Source organism: Pseudorasbora parva, chromosome 12, assembly GCF_024679245.1.
Source record: "Pseudorasbora parva isolate DD20220531a chromosome 12, ASM2467924v1, whole genome shotgun sequence".
NCBI classification, from domain to species: domain Eukaryota; kingdom Metazoa; phylum Chordata; class Actinopteri; order Cypriniformes; family Gobionidae; genus Pseudorasbora; species Pseudorasbora parva.
In genome coordinates, this window is record NC_090183.1 from 11,161,431 (window position 1) to 11,174,410 (window position 12,980).

The following is a 12,980-nucleotide window of genomic DNA, read 5'->3' on the forward strand; positions in this document are numbered from 1 at the left end:
CTGCTCAACTGAACTCCATTTGCTGCCAAACAGTGAACCCCTGTGCACCGTTTCTCCAGCGCGAAGCAACACGCAGCAGAATTTGCTTTCGGCTGTATAACTCACAGCTTCTGATGTAGTGGAACATTTTCATGAAAATTCTGCACAATGAAGGAAACTGTCTTGAGTTGGATGCACAGTGAAAAAGACAGACAGCAAGAAAACTTGCATGTCAGCATTAGATGTTTTTCCTCCCTCTGTCGGACAGCTAGAAGCCGCTCCAATCTTGCACTTCACTGTCAACCTTAACCTTTGTACCTATAATTGCATTATGAATCATTGTGTTTATTGTAGAATCATACTGTCATTGATCATATGCCTGTGTTCTGTAGAGATTATCTGCCTTTATATATAGGAAACATTTGTTATTTTAATTAAACCACGATTGGCTACAAAAAATGTGTTGGATCCCATGTGTGGAACACACTATGGAACATATTTCTGCCACATAAGAAACAGAAAAAACATGTTTTTGTAAATCTTAAATATGACATACTAAGTCATAATTATGGAAAAGTAAATATGTCATGCTACGTAATAATTATGAAAAAAATTTGACAATACTAAGCAAAAAATTATGACTAAGATAGAAATTCATAATTATAGGATAAAAAGTCATAATTATGACATGCTACATTATACTGTAATAATTATGAAAAAAGATGATATTAGGATGTCACTATATCTTAATATATTATTACTGTACAATTATGACGTATTAAGTCAATTATGACAGTTAACGAGAGGAGTTTGTCCCCAGTCTCTCAATCTTTGGGAATGACAGGAAAGCGTGACTGTGGTAAAAACATCAAAGACCAGAGCCAAAAGTGTATAGCCTATTTCTGCCAAATTAGAAGGAAAAAATTGACAGTCATAGATATTTATTAGATGAAAAATCGAAATTATGAATGGAAAAGTCATCGAGATTAAAAAGCCAATATACAAGATGTTGTCAAAAATGTCATAATTTCGACAGTTTGTCATATTTTCGACTTTGTATTTCACAATTTCGACTTTTCATGTCATAACTGACTTTTCCATTCATAATTGTGACTTTTAATCTCATATGACTTAGTTTGTAAATTTCGACTTTTGTCATTTTATTTACAAAAGCATGATTTTTGTTCTTTGGTAGAAATGGGCTATAGACTTATACTTTTGTCCTGGTCTTTGATGTTTTTACCACTGTCACGCTTTATTCTCATGCTCAAGGGGTCAAACTCCTCTCGCCTGCACTTTTATCTAGATTTTAGGGTGCATTTATGAGTATGACCGTAGAGGACGCTGTACTTCACTCTCACATCACATGCAGGCGGAACCTTGCAAAGTGCGAAAACTACTTGCAAGACTACCAACAGAGGATATAAGTTAAAAGGTACGACAATAACGTTTATAGTTTGTAGTTATGTCCAAAAACAAGGGTTTCAGGAGTGACATGACTTATCACTTCGTTTTGTTCTTCAACTCTTCCAGAAGACTGCACAAAAATGTGCTGAGTTCTCCAGTTTGATTGTTGATGTAACTTCGCTGCAAATGAAACATTGTAAGGGCGTCTGTCTTCGCTTATGTTATTGCACGCGGTCTTATTTTACAATCAGATGAGTTGTATAAAAAGAGAATTGTTTGGTTGTGTATCGTTTCACGATCGTGTTACACAACGACAAATTGTGATTAAGCAATGATTCATTTGTAACGTGCTGCATTCACATTTTCGTTTAACATTAATTATTTCGTTAATAAGTATCAAATGAATGATCGAGATGATGATTATGGACAACTAGCCTACTGCATTAACATACAGTCACTTCACACATTCATTCAAAGCTCATGAATTTATTTAAGTTAAATGTAGGCTATTTTTATAATACTAAATGGTATTTATATTTTTTTTTAAAGTGATTAACAAAATGTGCGTAATGTTAAATAATAGTATGGCGACTTATCCGCCCCGCCAGTTTAATCCATAGAAAAAATATATAATAATAAGAGCTTTTTGGCTCAACAGCCAATGGCGTGAGTTTGGAGCGGGGCTACCTCTTTGTTCGACCAATGGCAGTTTGGGGCTGTGTTGGGGAAACCGTTTTGACAACAGTTCATTATTGCAATTCCATTTGGTGCCACTAGTGGTGCAGAAATTATACACTTCAGGAGTTCAACAGATCAGGAGTTCATGTACACAAGATGATTTATATGGATGATGAAGTTATATTTATATGAATCTGGAGTGTGTGCTAAAAGTGAGAGTATCTACTGGAAATAGGAGCTGCAAGTGTAGTTTATTATTTGGCATGTGGCTTATTGTTCTGAACTTAGTTTTAGTTTAAGTTTTATTTTACTTAAAGGTGCACTATGTAGTATTTTTGCAGTAAAATATCCAAAAACCATTAGGCCAGTGTTATATATTTTGTTCAGTTGAGTACCTACAATATCCCAAATGTTTCCAACTATTTGTAAATTGTGAGAAAATTGCTATTTTAACTAATGACCGGGACGTTTCAGCATGTTGTCTGAGGAAGTCGCCTGTCAATTGTGTCATATCTGCGCTACCCTCGGTTTTGGGTTTTATTTGGCAGGAGCGCTTTACTCTTAGCAGTGTGAACAAGTGAACGCACGGAGTAACGTCATAACATCATTTTCAACACACTTAAATGTATCGAATATGATAAACAGAGCTGCGTTACCTCATAATCATAACCGGAAGAGCGGATCAGTGCAGGCGCCCGGCGACTGTGTCCCCTCATAATAAAAGTCCCGGTGCTCGCGAGGCGGGTATTTGTGTAACAATCGCTCCAGCAGCCGTGCTCAGCTCCACAACACTCGGTCCTGCTCTGCTTCCCACTACAGTAACGTTAATAACTGCATTCATGAACATGATTTCTGCCCGTGTCCTATTTTCCACCGGCTGTGAGGTGAAGACCACATGTCCCAAGATGCGCTCACATTTGGCTTCATTAAACTACACATTTGTTTTGAATAGGTGCCCTCTAGTGGATGGAAAGTTGCATAGTGCACCTTTAAAGCAATTAATCATAAAATGGCCCTGATATGTCACTAGACATTAAGAAATCATGTTTCAAAAACGTATATAACTGACAGTAGTCCGGCCAAGATATTGTCATTTAAAAGTTTTTGTTGCAGCCCTCAACTGTTGTTTATGTTGACATGTTGTGTTTTGGCCTGAAGCTCCACCCTCCACCTATCGACCAATCATGAAGTCAGTAGTGTTTCGGCATCCGGGTTGCCAGATCTGCTCTAGTTACCACAGTGCAGATGCAAACGTTCCTGCTGGATCCTGTAGCCTATCTGGCAACCTCAAGTCAGGGGGGAGGGGAAGAGGGGATACACCGCTCTACAGTCATTTAAAAGTGATTGCTGTACCAGTTATGGCCACAATCTTCCATACACTTCCTTTAATTAAGCAGTGTCTAAGGTAAAGGTGGTTTCAGGACATCATACACTTAAATTAACTATACTTTTGTGCTTTAGGTCATGTCGTCCATAAAAGTCGAATGTGTTATCAAAGAAAAGACAGAAGTCGGTGAGAGTCCAGTCTGGGAGGAAAAGGACTCCTCTTTGTTGTATGTTGATATTACTGGTCAAAAGGTCAGCCGGTGGAACTCTCTGACCAGTCATATAGAGAGTATTTCCACAGGTAAGCCTAAAGACATGCATTTAGTGTGGGCTGGATTTTTAGTGACTTTTGATGAACTTGTTGAAAATGCTACCAAATTTAACACTCAGTTGCCACATTAAAAGTCATGTATTCAATGTTTTGAAGCTTGTATTTTATTAAAATATGTATTAGGCATTGTTTCAAAGTGGAATTGGCTTGTATATATGTTATTGAAGTTACTATGCCATATCTTTTCTTTGCACAGAGAAGCTTGTAGGCTGTGTGGTTCCACGGCAGGCAGGTGGTTACGTCATCGCGGAGGGAACTCGCTTTTCATTTGTTGACTGGGTAAAGCGTTCGATTACAGCAGTTGCCCATGTCAATGACAAGGAAAAACCAAACACCCGCTTCAATGATGGAAAAGTAGATCCAGCTGGCAGGTTTTTTGCAGGTACTGCAGAAATTCAATTTTACTCTGCATATGTAAACTATAAGAAAATGTAAAATTTGTGTGTTATTTTGTGACAGTTGTGGTTCTGCGTTGTAATTTACAATAGCTGATAATAATTCTGAAAGATGGATGACCCACATGCGCAAAAGAACGATAAAAAGACGTCACGCAGCACGCTGTCATACAAAAGTTAACAGAGAGGATATCTTATTGTGATCTCCTGCGAAAATCATCATATTTATCCACAGGCAATATAAAAAACAAAGACCAGGATACGGGGGGGGGAGCAGTTTTTAAACATTTAGGATACGAGCCCTCGTGTTTTGATTGTTTATAGAGCTGTAACTGTAATACTTATAATTTCTGGCTAGGGATGCACCAATATGAACATTTTGGTCGATACAGATAAAACCTTTTCTGTTCCCACTGACTTCCATTGTATGGACAAAAAAATACAATGCAACGTTTTTGGATTCAACAGGATACAATATCTTTAGCAGAAGGAAGAAACGCATGCAGTTTCGGAACAACATGAGGATGAATAAATGATGATAGAATTTTCATTTTTGTGTGATCTCATTGATTCTGTACAGTAAATCCCCCCCAAAAATCCAAAGCCAGCTGAATCATTCCCATTTGGACTGTGCCATTCCCACTTCTCCATTACTGTGCCCAGGTACCATGTGTTTGGACATGAAGCCAGACGTGATGGATGCAGCGCTGTACACCCTCCATCCTGACCACTCTGTTGTCCAGCATTTTGACCAAGTGCACATCTCCAATGGTTTGGACTGGTCACTGGATCACCGCATCTTCTATTACATCGACAGTCTGGCGTTCATGGTGGAGGCCTTCGATTACGACATCCAGACTGGAGGGCTATGTGAGTTTGTTTTTCATTGGATTGTGGATATGGAAAAATTGAGTTGGTGTGATTTTGTAAAATCTGTTTATTTTTATTTATTTGTGTTTAAGCTAACCGGAGGATGGTTTACAAGATGGAGAAAGATGAAGCCATACCAGACGGGATGTGCATAGACACAGAGGGCAAACTGTGGGTTGCCTGCTTCAATGGAGGAAGAGTGCTGCGTATCGACCCACAAACAGGTGTGTGAGTTTGTATTAATACTTACTGTATATGAGTATCATATAGCCCAGTTAGTGAAATGTGTAATTTGTTGTACTTTTCAAAATTCCCATTTGAGGAATGACTGTTGTTACAGTATGTAAAATAAATGTTGTCGATCAAATGTGAACATCTCCTCAAGTATGTTAACCTTAATTTACTCATAAATTGACCCAGTAGGAATTTTCTGAGGGAAGAAGCACTAAGGGAACATACACTGTTGCTGCCATAATTTGCCACCAAACCTCAAAAACATATTCCCAAATCGCAAAATACTACAGTTCAAAAGTTTGAGTTTAATGTGATTTTATTCAGAAAGGACACATAAAGTTGATCAAAAGTGACAGTAAAGACATTTATAATTTTACAAAAGATTTCTATTTTACAAAAATACTGTTCTTCTGAAGATTTTATTCATAAAAGAATCCTTAAAAATGTATCATGGTTTCCACAAAAATATTAAGCAGCACAACTGTTTTTTTGTTTTTTTTTTAACATTGATAGTAATAATAAATGTTACTTCAGCACCAAATAAAGCATTGTAGAGTGGTGAAAATTCAGATTTACCCTTCCAGGAACAAATTGCATCATAAAAATATAATAAAATATAAAGTAGCTTTTATAATTTATAATAATATATCACAGTATTACTGTGTTTACTGTATTTTTGATCAAATAAATATAGTCTTGATAAGCATAATATTAAATATAGGTTCGACTATGAATAAAAGAGAATCGCAAATTGTACTTCTCTTCTGGGCTGTTCAGTTTAACAAACGAGTGCAAGTGATGAAAGGGAGCAAAAAAGGGAAGAATGCACATTATAATTTTACATCATCTGACCCTATGATCATTTCATAACATCCCTTAGGAAAAAGAAGTTCATTCAAATGTGCTATTAGTATATTTCTTTAAAACTAAAAACTAATCAACTCTATTTTTTATATAATTCTCATAAATATACTTTCTGTAGGCTATTTCTCAGAAATATAATTAAAATTGCACTTAAGTATACTTGACTTATACTGACAGAAAAGTATATTTGGACTATACATGTTCTCAATCTTTTGAACTTTTGATTGAGTAGCCTATTAAACACTTTTCACATAGTTTTACATACAATCTTATCAACTTACAATCTCATTATTTGAAAATATTGATTTATAAAGAAAACGGATGTGTTCCTAATTCTGAGTATTTGAATTTTTGTCTAGACCAGTCTACTGATAGTGTGCATAGGAATTTACTTCAAATGTACTTTACTCTTTCTGCACCACTGACTGAATTTTCTTAGTATTCATGTTTTCACTGTTATACGGTAGTGGGCGCTATTACAAATCTTCTGAAAGAGTACAGAATCTCCTGGTTAATGGTGCACTGAGGTTGCGAAACAGAATGAGAACATGGATCCATCATGCCTTGTTACCACTGTGCAGGCTGGTGGTGGTGGTGTAATGGTGTCAGGGAAGTTTTCTTGGCACAATTTAGGCCCCTTAGAACCAATTGGGCATTGTTAAAATGCCACAGCCTACCTGAGCATTGTTTCTGACCATGTCCATCCCTTTATGACCACCATGTACCCATCCTCTGATGGCTACTTCCAGCAGGATAATGCACCATGTCACAAAGCTTGAATCATTTCAAATTGGTTTCTTGAACATGACAATGAGTTCACTGTACTAAAATGGCCCCCACAGTCGCCAGATCTCAACCCAATAGAGCATCTTTGGGATGTGGTGGAACGGGAGCTTCATGCCCTGGATGAACATCCCACAAATCTCCATCAACTGCAAGATGCTATCCAATCAATATGGGCCAACATTTCTAAAGAATGCTTTAAGCACCTTGTTGAATCAATGCCATGAAGAATTAAGGCAGTTCTGAAGGCGAAAGGGTCAAACACAGTATTAGTGTGGTGTTCCTAATAATCCTTTAGGTGAGTGTATTTCTCCGAAGAAAAATGTTTGCGTCAGTGTTATAGATTATATAACAATCTTTCTATTTACTTTACTCCCTGAACTTTTTTGGACACATCTACATTTTTCAGTAAATAAAATACACCTGTTTTCAAGTTCAAGTTCAAGAGTTTTATTTGTCACATACACAGTTATACAGAATACAACCGGCAGTGAAATGTAGACAGGTCCGCTCCATGGACAGCAAATAACAATTAACAAAAAAAGCACAATAAATTATAAAATAGGGATAGGATAAAATAGGAATAGGATAAGGTGCTATATATATATACATATGTAGAATTATGAATAAATCAAGTAAAGAAATAAGAGATGTGGAATAAAATAAGTGAGATAAAGTAAACTGGAGACTGGATTAAAAATAAATACGTGGATAACAGAAGTGCAGGAGTGTAATGTGCAAACAGCATTATAATGAGTAGTTACATGAACACAAGAATAAAGTGCAGTGCAATATCAGTATGTGAGTTTGTTAATACTGAGTGAGGTGAAGTCACATGTTGTTAAGTGACAGCGTTTTTCACTCAAAAACGCCTAGAATAATATTATAATAAATGGCTATAACTTGCTGAAGGATAGTTACATATAGACAACATTTTATCTGGAAGTCTAAAATAACCAAGTCTAACTTTCTAAAGGAAAAAAAATCCAAACTTCATGAAGTTCTGTATGAGTTCACAGTAAAACACCACATTTTTTGCTGCCAGTTTTTCTTAAAATTGTATTAATTGAATCCATTCTCACACTAAATGAATGTAAAATTGGAACTTCAAATGAGCTAGATGGAACCTTCATGTTCTCCTGTTTAAAATGATATATGGTACTTGATGCTAACTGCTAGAATGGGTGAGAAAAACAAAGGGGCGCCCCAAAAACGGGTATTTAAAAATGTAAAATAATTTGATCAAGCTGCCTAACGTTACATAGAATAGGTGTACATGTTGTGGGGAAGTCTAGGCTTTTATTATTTCAGTAGTTAATGAACTTCCTCTCTCAGGCACACGGCTGCAGACAGTGAAAGTACCTGCTGAGAAAACCACCTCATGCTGTTTTGGAGGGAAGGACTATAGTGATCTCTACGTCACCTCCGCGTATACAGGCATGGATTCAGATTCAATGGCCAAGCAACCTGGGGCCGGCTGCATTTTTAAGGTAGACGTCTCATTTAATATCGCGCACAAAGTAGCATGATATGACCTCTGACACATAATGACACATTATATTCTTTGTTCTTACTCCAGGTGTCTGGTTTAGGAGTGAAGGGCATCCCACCATATTCATACACTGGATGAAAACAGGGAAAAAAGTGATGTTAATGAAAACATTTTTCTGTCACAATACTACAACAATGTTCTAATTGTCCAATCAGTGATATATTATTATATACTTTATAGAAAATCTTAGCTCATTTCAGATGATTTAGGGTCCATTCCCACTGAATGTATTTTTGCATTCAACTGCACTGCTTTTCCATTGTTTTTCTATGCAAACATGTGTTTAGACGGACGTGTTTGATCGATGCATTCATGTTTCTTGCAGTGTCCCGTATGACACAGCGTTCTAAAAACTCACCGCCCTGCATCGTGTTTTTAATTACAAAAACACATTCTGTTAGCCTAGAAATCTAAACGCACCCTAGCGGCAGCAAATCTAATCTGCCCGTGAGTGTCGTTTCGCAACTCTCAATACCCTTCTGAGCTGTAAACGCCAAACTCCTGTTGGGCCAATCACATCGTGTATAGAGTCAGTGGGCGGGGCCATAATGATGACTGCCGAGTTGCGTTTGCGTGCTTCTAGTAAACACAGAAACTGACAAACATCGGTCTTTCGAATCAGCTTTGACGGCGACTCTGGAAGACTTGGAGTTAAGAACAAAGAACGGCACTGAAGTCATTCTTAAAAAGGGAAGATGTGTTCATTGTTTTGCCAACCGGATACGGCGAATGTTTAATGTGTCAACAAGCTCCTCTTCACCTTCGTTGCTCTGGTTGGTTGTAGCGCTATCCTATCGCGTGCAGAGGGAGTTTGAAAGACAACCGTTTATCCCGCCCCTCGGATTGAACCCTGTCTATGGTGAGTTTCCAGACCAAACATCTTGATGTGGGTCTGGCTTGTTAGGCTAACGTTCTGTATGAATGGCCCCTAAAGCCCTGTTTGGACGGTAACTGGAGGAGGAGCTCAAATGGTCAGTCGCATGATGAATGTCATATGCTTGGATTAATAAGAATAAAATCATATTTACTTTAATAATAGTAAAATAATATCCTAGTTATTATTTGATCATAAATCTTTTTAAAAATAGGAAGATATATGCGCTATTATCCTGTATTAACTAGGTCAGCCTGAACCGGGAACACTTCCCATAACACCTGATGTACTTGTTACATCATAAGAAGAATGGCATCTACGCTAATGTTAATGTGCTCTGATTATCCAGAGGTTTACAGTAGTCTCCTGGATCCAGGCCGTATCCGGATCAGATAGTGGACTTGCACCTAGATACGACCACAATGCAGCCCTGAGGGGAATTAGCAGAAATAAGTTAATACAGTCACTTATAAACATAAAACTGCTTGATATATATTTTTAATGTGTTTAATTGCTGCCATAATAATGGTCCGTTTCAAATGCTTTTCTTCTCTTTCTCCTCTGAGTAGTGAAATTAAATAATATTGTTCTTCCAGCCTTTCAGTAATAAAAGTCTAGACTAGATCTTTAAAATGCATCCAGCTGGGGGGTTTTACCTGGTAGTGGGAGAAAAACAATGGCATTCTGGATTCGGATGGCAATAAAATCACTGACAAGCCCCATAATGTTGAAAATACCTTAGGTCCCCATGAGAAACAATTACCATCCGAATAAGGCTGTAGACATTCTGAGTAGTCTAAATAACTAAAATAAAAGGTGAAATTACAGTAAAATGTAGTAAATTTATTATTTTAAATTGTGTTTACATCAACTAAACCAAGACCAATCTGTGACTTTGTTTAGGAAATTATTGCGAGTGATGATTTTTCGTGGATTTGTAGGTAATTTTACTTGATGCTTATAATGTATATTAACCATAAACTTGATGATTGTTTAGCTGTGCTGCTGAAGGGAGTTACTGAATAAGTCAAATAAGTATGATTCTAAAAATGTTGTAATTGTGATAACATAATAAACATTTTTAAATGCTCTTAAATGTCAAAATGACACCATTCACAACCTATTGTAAATATATGATCTGTTTTTCAGAGCACAACTGTATTTAGTGGGGGGAGAACATAGGGCATTATGTTGTTTTCCACTGGGAATGGATTGGTTCAGAAAAAGTTGCTGTTAAATACCAGAATGGTGGTTGGAGGGAAGAGGCTGAAAACAAAGGGATTCATGATCTCAGCTGAAAGGTCTTTTTATACCATGCATTAAAGGGTTAGTTCACCCAAAAATTACAATTATGTCAATTTTCTCACCCTCAAATTGTTCCAAACCTGTATGTGTATGTTTCTTCTATTAAAGGTAAAATATATTTTGAAGAATATTGATGAACAATCAGTTAATGAATCTATTTATTGAATTAAAAATCTATGGAAGTCAATGGGGTCCATTAACATTCTTCAGAAAATCTTCTTTTGTGTTCAACAGAAGAAAGAAACTTACAGGTTTGAAACAATTTGTGGATGAGAAAATTATGACAGAATTTTCATTTTTAGGTGAACTATCCCTTTAAGGGAATGAATAGGGTTATTATTTGTCAAATTTGCGTTGACTTTTAAGGATACCAAGTAAACCTACAGGTTTTGGTGCAATAGCTTTATTTTTGAGAAAACTCAGATGAGGTTTTTTGAAAATGCAACGCATTTCAGTGTGTGTGTGTATGTGTGTGTGTGTGTGTGTGTGTGTGTGTGTGTGTGTGTGTTTGTGTGTGTGTGTGTGTGTGTGTGTGTGTGTGTGTGTGTGTGTGTGCGGGCGCGCGTGTGTGTCTGTCTGTCTGTCTGAGGTTAAATAATTAAAACAAGCTTGTTACACCTCCAAATAACAATATTTTGTCATCATCCCTTTTCAACTCGACCAGTACACAAATGGAACACTTGAGTATAAGGCAAACAATAAAGAACAGATGCAGATAAACAGATTTGATATGTTTGAGGGTTATTGTTTAATAATACACTCCTGAACAAAATCTTAAGACCAGGGGATTCATTGCAAGTTTTACACATTTCGCACTTGTGGATCATAACCGGGTTGTAAGTGCTGCTTCAAAATGCCAAAAGAAGAAACAGGAGCAAGAGACAAAAAATAGAGAGTAGGCAATTTATTGAAAACTGCATTTAAACTGAAACAGGCCGTTCATCAGCTGATCAAAAGTTTAAGACCATAGCCAAAGGTCAAATCTGCACAAAAATATGGCTTTCATGGCATTGTCCTTCAGGCAGTCATACTGTCAAGATCTTCTGATGGCAAAGGCAAAAAGGCTTTCTCTCTTTGAACGTGGCAGGATTGTTGAGCTGCACAAGCAAGGCCTTTCGCAACGCGCCATCGCTGCTGAGGTTGGACGCAGTAAGACAGTCATTTTACATTTCTTAAAAAATCTTGAGAGTTATGGGACAAAAAAGTCAAGTGGTAGACCCAAAAAGATTTCACCTACACCGATCCGCAGGATCCGACAGGTTGTCCGTGAAGACACAGGTCGATCCTCAACCCAAATTAAGGCCCTTACTGATGCTGACTCCTGCCCAATAACCATAAGACGTCATCTGCTAGAGAAGGGCTTCAAGAACAAAAAACGTCTTCAAAGGCCACCTCCCACGACACAAACTTGCTCGTTTTGAATTTGCAAGGGAGCACCAAACATGGGACATTCAAAAGGGGAAGAAAGTTTTATTTTCTGACGAGAAAAAATTTAACCTGGACTGTCCGGATGGCTTCCAACGTTACTGGCATGACAAGGAGATCTCACCTGAGATGTTTTCTACGCGGCACAGTGGAGGAGGCTCCATCATGATCTGGGGTGCTTTTTCCTTTAATGGGAAAATGGAGCTTCAGGTTGTGCAGGGGCGTCAAACGGCGACTGGCTATGTGGATCTGTTGCAGCGGGCATCCCTCTTGACCGAGGGCCCCCGTCTGTGCGGTAATGACTGGGTCTTTCATCAGGACAACGCTGCAATTCACAAAGCCCGCCTGACGAAGGACTTCTTCCAGGAGAATAACGTTGCTCTTTTGGATCATCCTGCGTGTTCCCCTGATCTAAATCCCATTGAGAACATTTGGGGATGGATGGCAAGGGAAGTTTACAAAAATGGACATCAATTCCAGAACGTGGATGCCCTTCATGAAGCCATCTTCACCACATGGAGCAACGTTCCCACCAGCCTCCTGCAAACAGTCGCATCAAGCATGCCGAAACGAGTTTTTGAAGTGATCAACAAGAAGGGTGGGGCTACTCACTACTGAGTCCTTTTTTGACACTTTTAGTACTGTTGTGCGTTTATTTTTGGGCTATGGTCTTAAACTTTTGATCAGCTGATGAACGGCCTGTTTCAGTTTAAATGCAGTTTTCAATAAATTGCCTACTCTCTATTTTTTGTCTCTTGCTCCTGTTTCTTCTTTTGGCATTTTGAAGCAGCACTTACAACCTGGTTATGATCCACTAGTGCGAAATGTGTAAAACCTGCAATGAATCCCCTGGGGCCTATTGCACAAAACTAGGATAAGGGATTAAGCCGGGATATCTTGATGATCATGGCTCAATTTATCCACTAATATACAGTTATTTTTCTTTATGGTTATCGT

The 12,980-nt window shown here is 37.8% G+C and overlaps 1 protein-coding gene across 2 annotated transcripts; it reads left to right on the forward strand.

The window, feature by feature from the left end:
• Nucleotides 1-1,295: 1,295 nt before the first annotated feature.
• Nucleotides 1,296-10,383, forward strand: rgn (regucalcin). Of its 2 annotated transcripts, XM_067459065.1 has the most exons (8): nt 1,346-1,414; nt 1,513-1,582; nt 3,526-3,691; nt 3,918-4,103; nt 4,780-4,986; nt 5,079-5,210; nt 8,203-8,357; nt 8,447-10,383. In XM_067459065.1, the coding sequence occupies exons 3-8, from the start codon at nt 3,529-3,531 to the stop codon at nt 8,495-8,497; spliced, it is 894 nt and encodes a 297-aa protein (XP_067315166.1). In that variant the 5' UTR covers nt 1,346-1,414; nt 1,513-1,582; nt 3,526-3,528; the 3' UTR covers nt 8,498-10,383. The 2 variants fall into 2 exon arrangements, with proteins under 2 accessions (XP_067315165.1, XP_067315166.1); XM_067459064.1 differs by lacking the exon at nt 1,513-1,582 and having other exon boundaries at nt 1,296-1,414.
• The last annotated feature ends 2,597 nt before the right edge of the window (nt 10,384-12,980 follow it).